The sequence below is a fragment of the Rissa tridactyla genome, chromosome 20, assembly GCF_028500815.1.
Source record: "Rissa tridactyla isolate bRisTri1 chromosome 20, bRisTri1.patW.cur.20221130, whole genome shotgun sequence".
NCBI classification, from domain to species: domain Eukaryota; kingdom Metazoa; phylum Chordata; class Aves; order Charadriiformes; family Laridae; genus Rissa; species Rissa tridactyla.
The window spans coordinates 2,418,623-2,436,298 of NC_071485.1; the positions used below are offsets into that span (position 1 = coordinate 2,418,623).

The 17,676-nt window shown below is 54.9% G+C and overlaps 1 protein-coding gene across 1 annotated transcript in view; it reads left to right on the top strand.

The window, feature by feature from the left end:
- Positions 1-13,397, top strand: part of HK2 (hexokinase 2) — a 26,268-nt gene extending 12,871 nt beyond the window's left edge. Inside the window, exons 3-18 of the mRNA XM_054180886.1 lie at positions 3,633-3,781; positions 4,174-4,293; positions 5,744-5,839; positions 6,004-6,103; positions 6,353-6,536; positions 7,130-7,285; positions 7,454-7,687; positions 7,899-8,203; positions 8,725-8,873; positions 9,668-9,787; positions 10,147-10,242; positions 10,755-10,854; positions 11,013-11,196; positions 11,460-11,615; positions 12,128-12,361; positions 13,253-13,397. Coding sequence (XP_054036861.1) covers positions 3,633-3,781; positions 4,174-4,293; positions 5,744-5,839; positions 6,004-6,103; positions 6,353-6,536; positions 7,130-7,285; positions 7,454-7,687; positions 7,899-8,203; positions 8,725-8,873; positions 9,668-9,787; positions 10,147-10,242; positions 10,755-10,854; positions 11,013-11,196; positions 11,460-11,615; positions 12,128-12,361; positions 13,253-13,397 — 2,528 coding nt within the window. The remainder of the gene's footprint in view (positions 1-3,632; positions 3,782-4,173; positions 4,294-5,743; positions 5,840-6,003; positions 6,104-6,352; positions 6,537-7,129; positions 7,286-7,453; positions 7,688-7,898; positions 8,204-8,724; positions 8,874-9,667; positions 9,788-10,146; positions 10,243-10,754; positions 10,855-11,012; positions 11,197-11,459; positions 11,616-12,127; positions 12,362-13,252) is intronic.
- The last annotated feature ends 4,279 nt before the right edge of the window (positions 13,398-17,676 follow it).

A 17,676-nucleotide genomic window follows, 5' to 3' on the forward strand; every position in this document is an offset into this window, starting at 1 on the left:
CATTTTTTCGGCACTTACCCTTAGGTGGTTTGCTGAGAGCAAATGGAATCAGAGCTCGCTGTTTGGTTTGTGAGCTCAGCGTTGCAGCCTCTGTCTTATCACATAACGAGGGAGCCCTAATCGAAGGGAGGACCCAGAGGTGGTGTCAGCCAGCAGAGCCCATCACGCAACCGTATTGCTTCAGCCTGGGAATTTTCCGAGGGAGATTTTGCTGCCTTTTTCCTCCTGCAAAGCTGATCCACCTGGGAATCATAGAATGGTTAGAGCTGGAAGGAACCATAATGACCATCTAGCTGCACCCTGCTTGCCCCGGGCAGGGACACCTCCCACCAGCCCAGGTTGCTCCCAGCCCCGGCCAACCTGGCCTTGAACCCCTCCAGGGACGGGGCAGCCACAGCTTCTCTGGGCAACCTGGGCCAGGGACTCACCACCCTCACAGCACACAATTTCTTCCCAATATCTCATCTAAATTTCCCCTCTTTCAGTGTAAAACTCTTCCCCCTCGTCCCACGGCTCCCCTCCCTGCTCCAGAGTCCCTCCCCAGCTTTCCTGGAGCCCCTTTAGGGACTGGAAGGGGCTCCAAGGTCTCCCCGGAGCCTTCTCTTCTCCAGGCTGAACCCCCCCAGCTCTCTCAGCCTGTCCTCCCAGCAGAGGGGCTCCAGCCCTCCCAGCATCTCAGGGGCCTCCTCCGGCCCCGCTCCAACAGCTCCGTGTCCTCCTGATGTCCCCAGCGCTGGAGGCAGCACTGCAGGGGGGTGTCCCCCGAGCGGAGCAGAGGGGCCGAATCCCCCCCTCGCCCTGCTGCCCACGCTGCTGGGGACGCAGCCCAGGCTGCGGGGGGTTTCTGGGCTGCCAGCGCACGTTGCCGGCTCGTGTTGAGCTTCTCATCCACCAACACCCCCAAGTCCTTCTCCTCAGGGCCGCTCTCCCTGCATTCTCCACCCAGCCTGTACCTCTCGCGTGGCTGTTGAGCAGCTTTAAGGGGGACTTTTGGTTGTTAGGTTGGGTCCTGCTGCTGCTTCATGGCGAGGGTAAGTGGGAACCAGGTCAAGGGAAAGCTGGTTTGATACAGCTCTGTGGGCCATGGAGCCTCGCAGGGATGGTTTGGCCGAAATACCAGGCATGTGGAGGGCTGGGCAGGGTGGGAGGACAGCTCTGTCCCTGGCTCCTTGGCCTTTTTCTTGGGGAGATGTTTGTTCCTCCTGGGTTCCCCACATTATCTCCAAGGAGCTGAGCAACCTGTGACCCTCTTGGCTCCAGCATCCTTAGGCCTGGCATATTTATCAGCCCCCTGAGGTATTTGTCATCCTCTGCTAGCAAGCGGAACGGCATCCGTGCTGACGGCAAGGCAAGCAGGAGTACAACTTTACCCTTGTTGGGGGCAGAACACGATGCCAGCAGTGCCCAGTCAGGCACGGCGTCCAGCTCTGCCCATCCGAAGCTAAATCCCCACAGTGGGTTTACCGGTGACATCTGGACAGTGAAGAGCTTCACCGTGGGTTTTCCTGGTGCATTTTTCAGCATCCAGGTAAAGGGGATGTGGCCGAGGCATGCCCTGTGGCTGGCGGATAGTCTGCAAAATGAGCTGCCAAACTGGTTTAAACCTCATCCCTGCAAAGGGTCAATGCAGGCGTGAGGCAAGGAGGAGAAACGAATATCCAGGGTTTGACTGCCCCAAAGCATGAGCTCGGGCACTGCGGTGCTCTGCCCGCTCCCGTGCCGTTCTCCAGCACTGTAAGCGGTGAACTGGACATCTCTTGGCTACGCTGCCTCGCTCAGAGCTACGCTGAGGGTGCTGTTTGAGGAGGGACGAGTCGCAAAGCTTCGATGGGGTCCAGGTTTCTCCATGGTTCTGGGTTAACAGCTCTTGCAAGGCTCGGGGGGTGTGTTGCTCCAGAGGTGAAGCGAGGGTTGGCCATAGGCTGCACAGGGACCTGGCTGAAGTTCAGCTTTGGTTAAAATAATGATTTAAGTGCCTCGGTATCTCCCCAACCCACTGGCCGGTTGATTTTGGGATGTAACCTTAACCGATGTGATTGCAGCCAGGGCATCGCGGCCTGCGCAGGGAGGCTTGGCGTGGGCTGGTACCACCGAAAGCCGGGATCCGACCTGCCTGGCGTCACCCCTGGGGTGATGAGCTGACCCCCCTTGAGTAACGGACTGACGCCCCCCAGCGCTCCCTCCTTCTCCTTCCCAAGCGGCAAGGCTGTCGGACGCTGCTTAAGATCTCCAGAACCCTCTTATTCCTCATCTTATTTCCTCGGAGCACGAGGGCTGCCTTTAATAGACCGTTTCGGCAGCAGAGGGACATTATAAAGCTGCTCTCAGCCTGGGCTCCGAGTCCCTCACCATCCGCAGTTCCCTCACCTCGAGTCCTCGGAGGATCAGCCCCAGGAAAGATGCCAGGACAGATGGACGCCCCGCCGGCTTGGACGGGGAGCTGCCTTTTCAGCTGGAGTCACTGGAGACGCTGGCTGGCCTGGTGTCATTTGAATACTAATAAACCACACTTTTTGTTTCAACTGTAGCCCCTTTGTAAAAGCATCGGCGGGCACAATGCGGCCCCCGGGCGCTGTAATCTGCCCAGGGGAGCCAGCACAGCACATTTAATGCATTCAGAAATCAAACAGTGCTGATAGAGGGCTTTCCCCCATCTCTCTCCCCACACTGGTAGGTATTTAAAACAGCCAGCTTGGCGCTTTTCCCGCATCTCAGGTCCCCGTTGGTCCGAAATTCAGCCTTGGTGCCCTGGTGCAATAAAAACAAATGGGACGTGAAACCTGCTGGGCTCAGCCCTTGGGTCTTGGAAACAGCAGGGGCTCCTCTCGGCCAACACTCTGCTTCCCACGTCTGCCCGGGGAAGGCAGCAATGGGTCCCCCAAGGACTTTTGCGTCTTTTTTTCCTCCCCGGTTTCCTGCTTACACCTTTCAATCTTGCCTTCGGCGAGAAGCCACATGCCAGGAGTGCGCGAGATTCCTGGGGCAGGGCAGGGGTGAACACGTGGGGGTTTTTTCCGTGCCCGAACACGTGTTTTGTTTCCATGTATCGAATGTTTAGGCAGACTCTAGCGTTTCAACAGCTTGCTAGCAGGGTTTTAACCGCTTGGGCTGGAGATTGAGGTGCTTTCGCCAGCATCCTGCATCAGTAGGGTCAGGAACAGAGCTCTGATGCCTTCTGCCTTATGGAACCTGAGGCTGGAGCTCTTCTCCCCTGGGAGTGCCGTTGGTTTGGGCATGGGCTTGTCTGGATGGGGCCGGTGGGATGTGTCCTTCTGCCAGCAGACGCCCTCCCAGCTCAGCCACCACCTCTGCACACCCTACCCAGGGCATCAAGATACCTCTCAAAGATGTTGTTTTGATCCCCCCACCAGCTATAGGGGTGCCAGGGGAGGCAGAGGAGGGGCAGGAAATACAGGCACAGCCCGGATAAAATAAAAAAAATATAAAATGTAGTAATAATAATAAAAATAATAAAAAATAATGAAAAAAGATTAAAAAATAATGCCTTGCCCTCATAGTTTGATGTGGCTGGTTACTTCCAGGCCCGCTCCAGGGCTGTCTGGTGCGGGCACTGATGCTGCCGAAAGGGACCTGCCAAGTTAATGGTTGTTCTTGTCTCTGGGCTCCCACAGAGGATGGGGACTTCTTGGCGCTGGACCTCGGTGGCACCAATTTCCGTGTGCTGAGAGTGAAGGTGTCCGACAATGGCCTGCAGAAGGTTGAAATGGAGAATCAGATCTATGCCATCCCCGAGGAGCTCATGCGAGGCAGTGGGGTGCAGGTGAGTTCAGCCCCTCTCCCCCTCCATCCCCACTCTCCTGGGCAGCCCCCCAACTGCAGGGCTTCCCCATAGAGGGAGAATGACCCATCTTGGGGCAGTTCTGCTGCCTGGAGGGAGGGCTGGTGTCACCCCAAGACCCTGAGCTGTGTAATGGGGTTGGAGCAGCATCCTACTGCTGTCTTGCCCAGCAGGATCCGGGGAGATCCGTGCCTTCCTTTGCCTGGAGCTATTAATTCCTGACACCAAGTAACCTTGATGGGTGAGGACCACGGAGATGTCGTGTGGGTGACAGACCACAGGTCCCTGAGGCAGGCAGGGATGCAGGTGCTGCTCTGGTGCATTGGCTTGGTCAGGGCAGCTGAGTGAGGGCTCACTCTTTGCTTTTCTTCCAGCTCTTCGACCACATCGCCGAGTGCTTGGCCAACTTCATGGAGAAGCTGAAAATTAAAGACAAGAAACTCCCCCTTGGGTTCACCTTCTCCTTCCCCTGTCACCAGACTAAGCTGGATGAGGTGAGTGAGACGGTCTCGCCTCCTCCCGAGGGCTGTGGCTGGGATGCGGTGGGATGGGGGCAAGCTCTCACTGGGGGCAATAGCTGTGCCACACCAGTTCAGCTCGTGCTTTTAATTAGGCGCGTTGGGTTTGGGTAGAGTGTAAGGTCTTGGTGCCGATAGGAGCATAGGCCGTGTCCTGGGACTCGCAGGGGTCTAGGAGGTGATGTGTAATGTGCCGGTCGTTTGGAGCTTCCACTCTGCAGGGATGCCTCCGTGGAAAGCGGCTTTGCCCCCTCTGCAGACAGAGCTGAAGAAGAACGGCTGTGGCAGGAGAGCAGCTCCAGCCGCCTGCAGCCAAAGGCAGCCCAGACGTGCCGAGCATCACATCCCCCATCATGCATGCAGGCAGAAGAGAGCCGGGGGGGGGGTCACCCTCCCCGGCTGCTCGCCATGTTCCAGGCAGCCAGGAATCGATGGCTGTCAGCTCCGCTCAGCCGTGCTGGCTCTCCCCCGGGAGCCGGTGACCTCGCTGGGAGACTAAACATCTCGACGAGCTGAGCCCAGCCGAAGCACGTGGCCCCTCTCCTGCCACCCACAGCCTCAGCCAGGCTCTTGCTCATGGAGGGGGGGGCTGGTGCTTTCCTTGCCCTTATCTCACCCGCTTCTCGGGTAGGATCAGAAAGGAGGGCGGCTCCATGGCGTGCTGGTGATCCAGCACGTCCTCCCCGGGCTGGGAACACGGCGGCATTTTGTACCAGGGATGGGGCAAGTCATGCTCTTGTGCCTGAGTGATTCAGCAAAAGTAATGAGGAAGAAGATTAACGCTTTTCTCATGGTAGTAACAAGGGCTGTAAAAGAAAAAACATAAAGGAGCTGGGAGAGGAAGCGTCTGTCCCCGGTGACCTTGTTCGGATTGCTTCTCTCTGTGCCTCAATTTCCCCGTCTGTAAGGCAGGGCAGGGCGGGCGTTTGCCTCACTAAGGCATCTGGGGCTCTAGGGTTGGAGATTTCCAATGCCATCGAGTCCTTTCCCTTCCTCCAGGGCACCGCGAAGCCTCCGGCCGGGTGCCAGCGGTGGCTCTGCCGTGTGCACTGGGTGCACGCACCCGGTGCCTCTAGCCACTGGGGACGAGGAGACCCCCATCCTGCAGGGACGGGGCAAGGAGCTCTCTGTAGGCTTGGGAACAGGTTTTGCTCCAGGGGCCCATAAAACCCAGTTACGGGAATCACGTTTCCTCGTGCTGGCAGGAGCAATGAGTGACTCGCGTGCTATTTCATGGCCATAAACTTTATCTGCATGGAGACACGGAAACCAGTGCTGATACGGCAGCTCACAAGCTGATAACGGGGAGGGACTCACCTGCTGTGCTGTGTGTCCATCCAGCCCCTGCCCTACACCGGGGAGCCCCTGAGACCCGTGGCTTGGTGGGGCCGTCCTCCGAGCTTTCCTTCTTGCTGTTTCTCCGTAGAGCATCCTCGTTACGTGGACAAAGGGATTCAAATGCAGCAGCGTGGAGGGGAAAGACGTGGTGTCGCTGCTGCGCAAGTCCATCAAGAAAAGAGGGGTAAGAGGTTGAACAGGTCTATCAGCTCCCGGGGTGGTGGGATGGGGGCACGTGGTTCCCTGTGACAGGACACTTACAGCTCTGCACCTCGGCTCCCCTGGGACAGCAGAGATGTTTCCATCTGTTTTGGCCACGCTGACTCAATCTCTTCTCCGCCATCTCAGGACTTTGACATTGACATCGTGGCTGTGGTGAATGACACCGTTGGGACCATGATGACCTGTGGCTATGACGATCACAACTGTGAAGTTGGCCTCATTGTCGGTGAGCTGCAGCAAGGGGGGAGAATTGGGGTCCGTCTGTCCAGGAACTCCAGAAGGAGATCACATTTCTTGCAGATTTCAGGGTGGGTTTTTTTTTTGGGGGGGGGAAAGGAAAGGTGATAGCTATGTTAGAAAACCAGCATTGCCCAATGTTTGTTTTCTTCCATCTTCGCTTTCTATGGTGCATTTGGCTGTTGCTAATTATGGGGAAAGGCCGCATCCTCTCACTGCATCCCTGTGCTTCCTTCAGGTACCGGTACCAACGCCTGTTACATGGAGGAGATGAGGCACATTGACCTGGTGGAAGGGGACGAAGGTCGGATGTGCATCAACATGGAGTGGGGGGCCTTCGGTGATGACGGCGTGCTCAACGACATCCGGACAGAGTTTGACCGTGAGATAGACATGGGCTCGCTCAACCCTGGCAAACAATTGTAAGCAGATTCTTGGCTTCGGCTCAGGCTTGGGGTTTGCTCTGCATTGTCCGTCCTCCCATTGCGCTGGCGTTAGTGGGACCAAAGAGGTCGTCCTAGTTAATTAGGTCACCGCGTCCTCTGCCGTTCCAGCTACAAACAGGGGCCGTACCACAAATTTGGTTGGTACGCCCAACTGAACCACTCAGCACGCGCTTCCCTCGGGAACTGTTCACTTGAATGTGTTGATTTCTGTTTCTTTGTCCTGCCAAAGCAGTTATCTGCCAGCCAAGGCAAACGCCACCACTTAATGTCCACATCCAAGTCCTACAGATCTCCCATTCCCCAGGTGGCTTCTGGCAGCATAGGTTGGATTGAGGGGGCCTCTCTGCAAACTGACAGACCCCTTCAGATAGCCCTAAGTTCTCCTTGCAGAATGACCGTTATGTCAACATGGCTTTATTTTCTCAGTGGTGGGATAAACTACTCTGGAAGGAGATTGCTTAGATTGCTTTTGGGCCTGGAAGGCTGCCAAGTGTTTTTAAGATCAATCTGTGGCCACCTCACAGCACATGCAGCCAAACAAACGCATCTTGTGCTTCACCCGTTGGCAGGTTTGAGAAGATGATCAGTGGGATGTACATGGGAGAGCTGGTCAGACTCATCCTGGTGAAGATGGCCAAAGAAGGGCTCTTGTTTGGAGGAAAGCTCACACCAGATCTGCTCACTACTGGCCACTTTGAGACCAGATTTGTCTCTGCTATTGAGAAGTAAGTAGGATCCGAATGGTTTCCTGGGGTCCCAGCCCATCTCCTGACGTCTGTGCTGGGGGAAAACGGGACCCATCACAGGGCTATCCACTGAGCAAAACAGGACACTTCAGATGGCAAAAGTTGGATTTCCAGGCACGAATCCGTTTTTTGTTCTTTGATGTGCAGGGAGAAAGAAGGGCTGCAGAAAGCCCATGAGATCCTCACCAAGCTGGGCCTGGAGCCATCTCATGAAGACTGTATAGCCACCCACCGCATCTGCCAGATCGTCTCCACCCGCTCAGCCAACCTGTGCGGGGCCACCCTGGCAGCCGTGCTGCGACGCATCAAGGAGAACAAGGGGGTGGACCGGCTGCGGTCCACGGTCGGCGTGGATGGCTCGGTCTACAAGAAGCATCCTCAGTGAGTCCGTGAGGACAGGCAAGGCTGGTGGGGAGAGAGGGTGGGAGAGCACAAATCTGTTCCTGCCAGCAGTGGATAAAGCTCGGCACAAGCAGAGCATCTCCAAATATTCCCCTGGGCACCTCTGTTTGGATCCCAAAGGGTCATTTACAACCCCAGAGAGTCACATCACCCATGGTGGCATACTCAGGTCCTCTTTCCTCCTCCGTAGCTTTGCCCGGCGCCTCCATAAGACAGTGCGGAAGCTGCTGCCAGACTGCGAGATCCGTTTCGTGAGGTCAGAAGATGGAAGCGGCAAAGGGGCAGCCATGGTGACAGCAGTGGCCTACAGATTGGCCGCCCAGCACAAGGCACGGCAGAAGATTTTGGAGGCGCTCAAGCTGAGCCATGACCAGCTCCTGGAGGTGAAGCAAAGGATGAAGATAGAGATGGAGAAGGGGCTGGGCAAGGAGACACATGCAGAGGCAACGGTGAAAATGCTGCCCACCTACGTGTGCTCAACTCCGGATGGGACAGGTAACGTACCATGTCTATAAGGCCAAGTATGTCCTGCACAGGGCAAAGAGCCAGCATCATCGCTCCCAGCATCTCCACTCCTTCGGGAAGGGCCGGGACCTTTGCCATGGCCTGTTCCCTCTTTGCGGTGGGAGTGGCGCAAAGCTTTTTAACCACCAGTACGATACTGGGAAAAGGGGCTAAGCCTCTGGGACGTTCTGCACTTAACTTAAGACAAAGCCTGGCTTTCACTGTGGTTTTCACCGCCGCGGGTTTCTCACCACCATTGTCCTGGGTTGCGCTTCCAGTTCTCTGTGGCTTGGGTGTGCACCTGCCCCTTGGCTTGAAACCCTGGGATTTCCCCAAGTCTGGAGCAAACCTCTCCATCACCTTCCTACCTGCACCTGCTGTTCTCCATTCCCAGCCACACCTCAGTTTCTGGTCCTCTCTCAGGAGGAGCACAGATTTGGATCAGCTTTGTGCCACGCTCACGATGTCCCTGGTTGGGATCTCTCTCCTAGTGATTCTCTCTTGGGTTTCAGAAAAAGGAGATTTCCTTGCCCTGGACCTGGGGGGTACCAATTTCCGTGTGCTGCTGGTGCGCGTGAGGAATGGAATGAGGCGCGGCGTCGAGATGCACAACAAGATCTACTCCATCCCGGTGGAGATCATGCAGGGGACAGGAGAGGAGGTGAGGATGGGCAGCTAGAGGTGGAAAACCAGGGCATCTTCCCTGGGGTGGCAGCAGAAGTGGCAGGCAGCGGATCAGACAGCCAGTGCTGGCTGACTATGGGAGCTCTCCTTGCCTTGCTCTCCTTGCCAGGGTGCGAAACCAGGAGGGTGGAGGGAAGGCTGGTGCTCTCCTGCCTGTAGAGCAGCAAGTTCTGCCCAAGGCTGTGGAGTTCGAAATGTGCTTTAGGAAGCTTGAGACTGTTCTTAAGGTTAGAAATTGTGTTATTCCCAGACACCGCTGAACCCTGAATCCCACACACTTCACAAGGGCAGATAAGCATCATCCCCGTTTCCCAGATAGAGAAACCACAACACAAGCGGTAGGAGATGTCTCCAGAGTCTTATTTGCAGATGGAAGGAGTTTTGGAAACCACTTAAGGCAGTGCTCAGGGACTGGGAGTGTTTCTAGCAGACAGGCTCTGGGGATACCTTGCAGAGGGACCAGATTTCCGTGTCACCCCTGGGAAGGTGGTTGCTCCCCCGCTAGCCCCTCCATCCCTTCTGGGTGCAGTACGGGACCTGCAAGGTGGAGGTGTCGTGGTGATATGACCGCATTGTCACTGGGGAAGAGGGTGAAAGAGGAGCCGTTTTGGGCTTGCTCACCTCACGCGGCGCAGCTGAGCAGCATCGTGGTCTGTTCAAAGCCCTGTTGGCTGGGGAATGTAGCAGCATCTCCAGCAGGTCAGGCAGGCTGGCATCCAGCTGAATTTCTTGCTGTGACGGTAACTTCTCCTTTTGGCTTTGTGCACCCAGCTCTTTGACCACATCGTCCACTGCATCTCCGACTTCCTAGAATACATGGGAATGAAGGGGGTATCACTCCCGCTCGGATTCACATTCTCCTTCCCTTGCCAGCAGACCAACCTGGATGAGGTAACCCGCAGCCCACCTCGTAGCGTGCATGTTCGGTACCCAGGGCCGGCTGAAAAGCCAAAGCGTACCGGGAACTCGACTTACCAGCGTCAATGACCGCGTGGCACGTCAGATAGAGACCCAAGAGAGGGGGAAGGCAGGAGCTCAGAGCTGACAGTGCTTCTGAAAAGCTCCTTTTCTGCATCAAAACAGAGGCAGATCCCTTGAGCTCTGGAGACAACCGGGTTGAGGCATCCTCCACGCGTGAGGATCTGACCTCCACGCGCCGGCTGGTGCCCACTGAGAGCGGGTGGACGTGGGGTTGCTGGCCCTCTCCCCTAGCAGCCTAGGTGATTTACCGTGGGGTATTTCCACAACAGGGAATTCTCCTGAAGTGGACAAAAGGTTTCAAGGCGACCGGCTGTGAAGGAGAAGATGTGGTGAACCTGCTGAAGGAGGCAATTCACAGGAGGGAGGTGAGCGTCCACGTAGCTGTGAGAAGCTGGCTGCTTGCTCCCACATCCCAGCTGTCTTTGGCATCTTTAATTGGCCTGTAAAGCAAATTAATGGGCTGAGCACAGGGCTAATGACTGTCTGAATTTTAACAACCACCCTTAGTCATCACTAGAGGTTGGATTTTCAGACCCCGGAGCTAAGAGCTGGCTTCTGGCCAGGGCTGGAGCAGACTTGTCTCGCCATGAGTGAGGGAGGCACTGTGCTCATCTCCCCGGTGCGGACCACCCAAAGCTCCCGCGCTGGGGGCTGTTTCTGGCAGGGCTGTCCCAGCATGCCACCTCCTCTGCAGTTGCGTCTCGCTGGAGGTGTCTTGAGGTTTGACCGTCCACCTGCAGACACGTGAGGCTGCAGGGAGTCCACGGGTGCCTGGAGGACTCCCACGCCCAGCAGAGAGGCCCTTTCCCAGTCATGGGAGCAGACGTAACAAGCTGTGTCCTCCAGGAATAACCCCTGCAATCCCCTCCTTCTGCAGGAATTCGACCTGGACGTGGTCGCGGTGGTAAATGACACGGTTGGCACCATGATGACCTGTGGGTATGAAGATCCGTATTGCGAAGTTGGGCTGATAGTTGGTGAGGACTGAAACTTTCTTATGGAGTTCCTCTGCCTGCGGTCCCAAATCTGCTCCCATGGGGTGCTTCTGGCTGCAGAAGGTGTCTGAGGGCTTTTATCTTGCGGACGCACCCTGCTTCTCCAACAGCCCCTTTGAAAGATGCTTCTCTCTCTGCAGGCACAGGCAGCAACGCCTGTTACATGGAGGAGATGAGGAACGTGGAGCTGGTGGAAGGGGAGGAGGGCAGGATGTGTGTCAACATGGAGTGGGGGGCGTTTGGTGACAACGGGTGCTTGGATGACATACGGACGGAGTTTGACTTGGCAGTGGATGAGCTGTCTCTCAACCCTGGGAAGCAAAGGTGTGTGGTGGCTTTGGGGAGCTGGGAAGGGATCCCCGGTGAGGCTGGGTGTCCGGGAACAGTTCAGTGCTGCCCCACCAGCCTCTTGGTGAATCATCAGGGGACGAGTCCGGCTTTGCGACGCAACTGTTTGTCCCTTGTCCCCTGCCCGCAGGGTGGGGACCGCACTGCTGGACTTGCTCCAGGGTGTCAGAGCTGGGATCCTGATCCAGACCCAGTGACCCTTCTTGTCCTGATGCCCAGCCTTGCCCTCTCCTTCCCAGGTTTGAGAAGATGATCAGTGGGATGTACCTGGGGGAAATCGTTCGAAACATCCTGATGGATTTCACCAAGCGGGGTCTGCTCTTCCGAGGACGGATCTCAGAGAGGCTGAAGACCAGAGGGATCTTTGAGACCAAGTTCTTGTCCCAGATAGAAAGGTGAGGTCCAAGAGGTGGGGCAGGGACCAGCTCTGGCCTTACAGCCGCAGGTCAGAGCAGAGACATAGCTTGGGGAAAGCGTTCCCAGGGCTTGTGGGAGAAGCACCAAGCGCTTAGTCTGGGGCCAGGATGACATGGGGTGGTGCAATGCAGATAACGCAGCAAAATCCACGTGGTTCTGACAGCAGCAGTGTTGAGAGACAAAGAAACTGTCCGGGGTTGGCAGCACAGACTCCTCCTTATCCCCTGTCCTGGACAGAGAGGGGGGGGTCACAGGTTCAATAGTCGTCATGCTCCATGTCAATGGCTTTGTCCTGAAATAGCCTCACTGATTAGGATATGACATCAGAGCCACATCCAGGTCTGGAAGCTGAGTTTAGAGGGGAGCTGTAGAGTCCCTCCAGTCAGTGCCACAAGTCCCTGTGCTCTGCAGAATGTAGATAAGAAAGGGGAAGCCACACATGCAAGTTGCACCATCTCCTAATGCTGCCTGGTCCTTGTGTCCTCCCCAGTGACTGCCTGGCCCTGCTCCAGGTCCGCTCCATCCTCCAGCATCTCGGCCTGGAGAGCACGTGCGATGACAGCATCATCGTGAAGGAGGTGTGCGCGGTGGTGGCCCGGCGGGCAGCTCAGCTCTGTGGAGCTGGCATGGCAGCTGTGGTGGACAAGATCCGGGAGAACCGGGGGCTGGACTTCCTCAAGGTCACGGTCGGTGTGGATGGGACACTCTACAAGCTGCACCCTCAGTGAGTTCTCAGTGGTGGGCAGCGGATGGGTGGTTGTCCTCCGAGCAGGTTCATGCTAGTGCATCTGCTCACCTCGGGCAGATGGGGTGCTAAGTAAGAGCCAGTGTGGAGAGCTTCGTGGGGTAGTTGGAGAGGAGAAGTAGTATTTTAGGGTCTCAAGGGCTGCCAGTAGCTCGCTGATCTAAACTCTGTTAAGGCACAGCAAGAACCGGCGTCTCCCTAAAGGCTGGGGTGCGAGGGTAACACAGCAGGGACCTTGCACCAGCCAGACCCGGTCCCACGGTACTCGAGGCCAGATTGACCCAGACGTTCTGACCAGGTTCAGCGAGGAGGCCAGCTCCTCAGGCAACGTCATGGGGATGGGGCAGGTCTAAACCAAAAGTCAGTCAGGGATCTGGATCAAGAAGGCCCGTAGTCAAGCAGAAACATGACTACGCCTGAGCTGAAGAGTGGTGCTCCTAGGACAACGCAGCTCAGGCAGGGACTAAAGGGATAGGGCTGAGCTTAAAGAGGGCTCAGGGGCCCATGGGTGGAGGGAGGGCCCTGAAGATCCCCCCAGATGAGGCCGGTCAGAACTATTAAGGTTTTGTAGTCCTCTCAGGGCTTGGTGGGACTAGACGAAGGGCCAGATTTGGCCCTGAGTGGAAGGAGAACACGAGTGCGTTACGCTAACCGTGAACTTTGGCTGAAGCGTGGAGCCTTACGGTTTTCAGTGCCTCCTACCTGGCAGCTCGGTCTCCCTCCGTCTTTCTCCTCTGTGTCTGTAGCATTGCTTGAGACTCTGTTGAAGGCAGCTGTGCGGGCAGATGTGGGTTGTTCCCCGTGGGCTGGCGTCTTCAGCCCAAGGCAGGTTACATCAGCATCTCTTCCTTCCCTGCCTGTGCCCTACAGCTTCTCCACCGTCATGCACGAAACGGTGAAGCAGTTGTCTCCAAAGTGTGAAGTAACCTTCCTCCAGTCAGAAGATGGCAGCGGCAAGGGCGCAGCGCTCATCACGGCGGTGGCCTGCCGGATCCGGGAGGCTGGCCAGCGATAGAAGGAAGGAGGTTTGCCGAAGAGCTTGATTTCAGCAAAACAGGACGTTTCCCCCCCCCGCCCCCCGGTCCCTCCCTCCCTCGACACACACACGGCCTCCCCTCCCGAGCAGAGGCTTAGCTTTACTTGTTCTCTTGAGATACCACCAGTGGGACTGGAGATGCTGTGTGCTTTGTATAAAGAGTTGTCTTAGGAATTTTAGTGCATGCCATAAAACCGCGCATCGAGTAAAGCTAAAAGTGTCTTTTGGCTGTCTACCTACGTCCCCAGTTAGAGCCGGAACCTGTTCCGCTCGCAGCCTCTGTCAAACACCAGCTCTCCTCCCCGCGCCTCCTAACCACTCTCACATCACCCCTAACAGCAGAAAGGATAATGCTAGAGTATAACTAAGACACTGCATTGTCACTTTACAGTAACTGGTACCTATTTATGTATGTCGGAGTCGTAGCGTGTCCGTGCTGTAGAAAGCAAACCTCTTTAAGATTGGGCTAAAGACCTCCATTAGTCTTTTACCCTGATCAAGGCTGTATTATTTCCATGAAAGTCATGGTAACTCTTAAAGCACAGGGTGCAGAATTTCAACCGGCGTGCTCCGAGTCTGCACTGAGAGATACCAAGTATCTCCGTTGGTGAGCAATATTAAAGAACCTGCTGGATCCAAGTTAGAGGTGCCCCTTTAACTGCTCCAGCAGAGCATGTGCCTGGAAATAATTGGGGACTCAGGGTCTAATCCCATTTCCCGACCTCTCACCCGCACCCTAAACAGAGTGTAATAAAGCGGCATGTACGTACGGTTGTGTCACGCCCCTGGACACCACTAGCACCTTCCCCGGGGCGTGTGCGGATCCGAGGAACTAACAGCGAGGTGGGTCGGTCTCTCCCCTGCCAATATGCACACCCAAACGTTGTGGCCGCGTGTCTCTGCTCGGCGCGGTGAGTCTGGTTTGCTTTTTGTCTGTGACGTAGTTCCGCATCTTCATCCTCGTAGGCGACACCTGGATTTATACACTGTATATTTATGTTTCAAGAGATCTTATGTCTTTTCATGTACATAGTCTCGGGGGGGTTATATTGCTTAGTTTTGACTTCACCTTTTAATGTCATTTAAGAATGGTACAGAGTACTTCTTTTCTTTTTTTTTTTTTTTTTTTCTCGTGTTAATTCTTTTAATTTAAAATTTTCTTGGGGTAGACTGGAGAAAGAGACCCGGATTCCTGAGGGCGGTTGCACAAGAGGTTCGGGCATTCTGAATCGATCACCCGAACAAAAGGGAAACCCGCAAGCCAGGGATGTGACGCACGGGGGGGGGCAGCGGGGCCCCGCGGCGAAGCTTTCAGGATTAGGCTGGTTTGAACCTAAGGAGAGGTTTTATTTTGTCCCCCTGCCCTCCCCAGCCTGCTTTGCTTGGGAAGGTCACGTTGCTTCCTATCGCGGCACGTGGCGAAATAACCCAGGGCTCTGCAGGGAGCCGTGCCAGGGCCCGAACCCCTCACGCCACTGTCCCACTCCAACGAACGCCCGGCGCGGGCACGTCTGCTCAAGTGCCGGGGGGGGGCTCACAGCCAGGCGAAGGCAATCTCGACTCAGTTCGATGAAGTCAGCAGCGCTAAAAGGTGTCACCCCATTTCCATTTGGCACCTGCGGGGGCTGTCGGCCAGCGTTCCCGGTGGGACGTGCGTGCCCGTAGCGTCGCTTTGCGTGCCGCGGTGAGAAGCAGCGATTAATTTTTGCCGCCAGAAAAGGCCACAGGTGAAGTGAGCGCTGCAGTTCTCTGCCTGCACGAGCAGAGGCAACATGGACGGGGGGTGGGTATGTTCCTGTAAATATTTAGCAGAAGATAACGAAATTCCAGTGATGCACAAAAAAAAAAAAAATAATTATAATTTAATAATTCCCAAAACAAACCTTCAAGTTGGAGGATAGAGTTTTTGTCTATTTTTATGTATATTTTTATACTGCTTGGGGTATTACCAAAAGTATCTCTTCTATGTTGGGGGTCAAGTTCAGTAGCACAATTTTAAAGCAAAATTACTCTTTGGGCATTTTAAACGCTTATTTTTTTATAAGCCTCAAGACAATTACAACACACAAAATCGGACTGTGTATAGCAATGATGCAAGAAACCGAGTGTAGCGGAAGTTTAAGAAGATGTTAAATAAATTTTTTGAGAGATGATACAGAAATCCTCGAACACGGTACCAAGCAGTTGTGTGTGATTCTTTTCCCGAGACCAGCCTTTTGCCTACCGAGAAAAATCGAAGCAGCAACGTTTTCACCTGCTGCGCCACGCGGAAGGTTGCGTTAGTGGCTGTATTTTTAAACTCTTATCCAGCTGTACCCCTTTTGAAATCCGTAGCGCGTTCAGCAGTTAGCGAGCTGAATTTTATACAACAGTAGGTTTTTTTTTTTTGCGGGGGGGGGGGATAAGTGGGAAAGATCGGGACTGTGGGGCAGCCCCGCTTTTGTAGCTGGTTCAGGCTCCAGTTCAGTAAATTTGTCGGGAGCGGGCGGCTCAAAAGGTGAGGAGAAGACGCGGGTAGTTGAGTACCTGGTTAGCAAGGACGGGGGAGCAGGGTAACCTTGCTCCCCCTGCCTTTCTTTGCAGCAGAGGCTGGGCTGTGCCTTTACGGCAGCAGGAAGGCTCAGCCCTGAGCGAATTGAAGGAACGAGCGCTTTCTCTTCTCGCGGAGGAGAGGAAATGAAGGCAGTACGAGTCACCCGGAGCTACAGCTGCTTTGGGTCTGTCCCACGGTGTCCGGGCTGGAGGGTGGCGGTAGCAGCAGCTCTGCGGGGCTGGCAGAGCAAGGGAGCCGCGTGCGGAAGCTGGAGGATACAGATGTAAACTTTCTGTGAGGCCAGGGAGGATTTTTGACTGGGCTGGGTCAGATGGTGCCCACCTGGATAGCCACGAGGCTCCTGTAAAGGCCGAAAGCTTTTGCTTCCCCTTTGCTTTGACTCAGAATAAAGCAGGGTCTGCAATGTTCCCGGTTAAAAAGCAATACTTGAAGCGTTACAAGACACCTGTGTTAACCTGTGACCGCAGATACGGCCTTGGCTGTAAGAAAGGTTTTTACGAAACCCTTTGAGAAGTTTGTGCTCCTTTTCGTCTCAAAGGGGACGAGCACCGGAGACGTTTGCTATAACAGTCTGATTGCAGCGTCAGTGGGACTGTAACCTCATACCAAAACGTTGCCACGGGATGTTATGTGAATGTGTTCAAAATGAAGAAGGGAAGATTAAATCGTAACTATTGATATGAAGGAAAGATGAAATCTGTTCTATGTAGGGAGAGATGGACAGACTGATCAACTTGGCTTGCCCAGTCTGCCTCTTTCCTCCATACGAAGCACTGCTTTGTGGATTTGGGATGGCTTTTGTTGTATTTGGTTGTTCCCATTAGGACGCATTTTCTTTGCGCTCCTGGTGTTACGCTGGCACCTTCTCTGGCCACAGCGGCACCAGGAGAACAGGGTCTTCCACTGCGTCAGCTGCTCCACTGAAGACACTGACCTTTCCTCCCTGGCAATTCTCTCCTTGTTGGTACTTTCAACAGGATTTTATTGTTACTGCTTCCTAAAATAAATAAATAAATATACACACACACACAAGCAGCAAATTATTGAGCCTTGCAAGAGGAATTTGCCTCTCTGCTTCTTGGAGTGAAAGGCCGTGTAGGGAGAAGCACCGTATTCAGTCACCCAAGATTTTTCAGGGACGTCTGCAAGCGCCGGAGACGCGCAGACCTCTGGCCTGGAAGCAGCTCAGAGGTGGTTCGCCCCGAGATAGCTTGGTGCCTCCGTGCTGCAACTGTCTCTTATCAGGCAATCCAAACGTGCCCAGGCTATCTGACAGAGATAAGAGGGTGAAAAGGTCCAGTGCGTGGGACAGGGGGTGGGGACAGGTATAAAACAGTGACAAAAAGCACAAGTCCCCATGCAATGGGTGGCCAGGTACCAGACAGCAATAAAATACACCAAAATGGGGGCAGCCTTGGTCTCCCACCTCAAGAGTGGAAAATACCTTCTTTGGACAGATCATTTTGCTTGCACTGGTAGAAAAGAGGTCACTGAAGGCAAAAGAGGCAATTCCTGGTCACAAAGTAATGTAGAGTGGGAAAGAGTCAAATTATTTACCTTGTGACATCCCTGACAAGCCTGGAGTCTTTCTGACCTGAAGCAAAGAAAATGCATCTTAATGTGGGTGTTGGTTCCGTGTGGGGCAGGGGGAGTTCAATAAAGCCAAAGACTGTTCAGCTGCTAGCAGAAATGAGTGACTGTAGA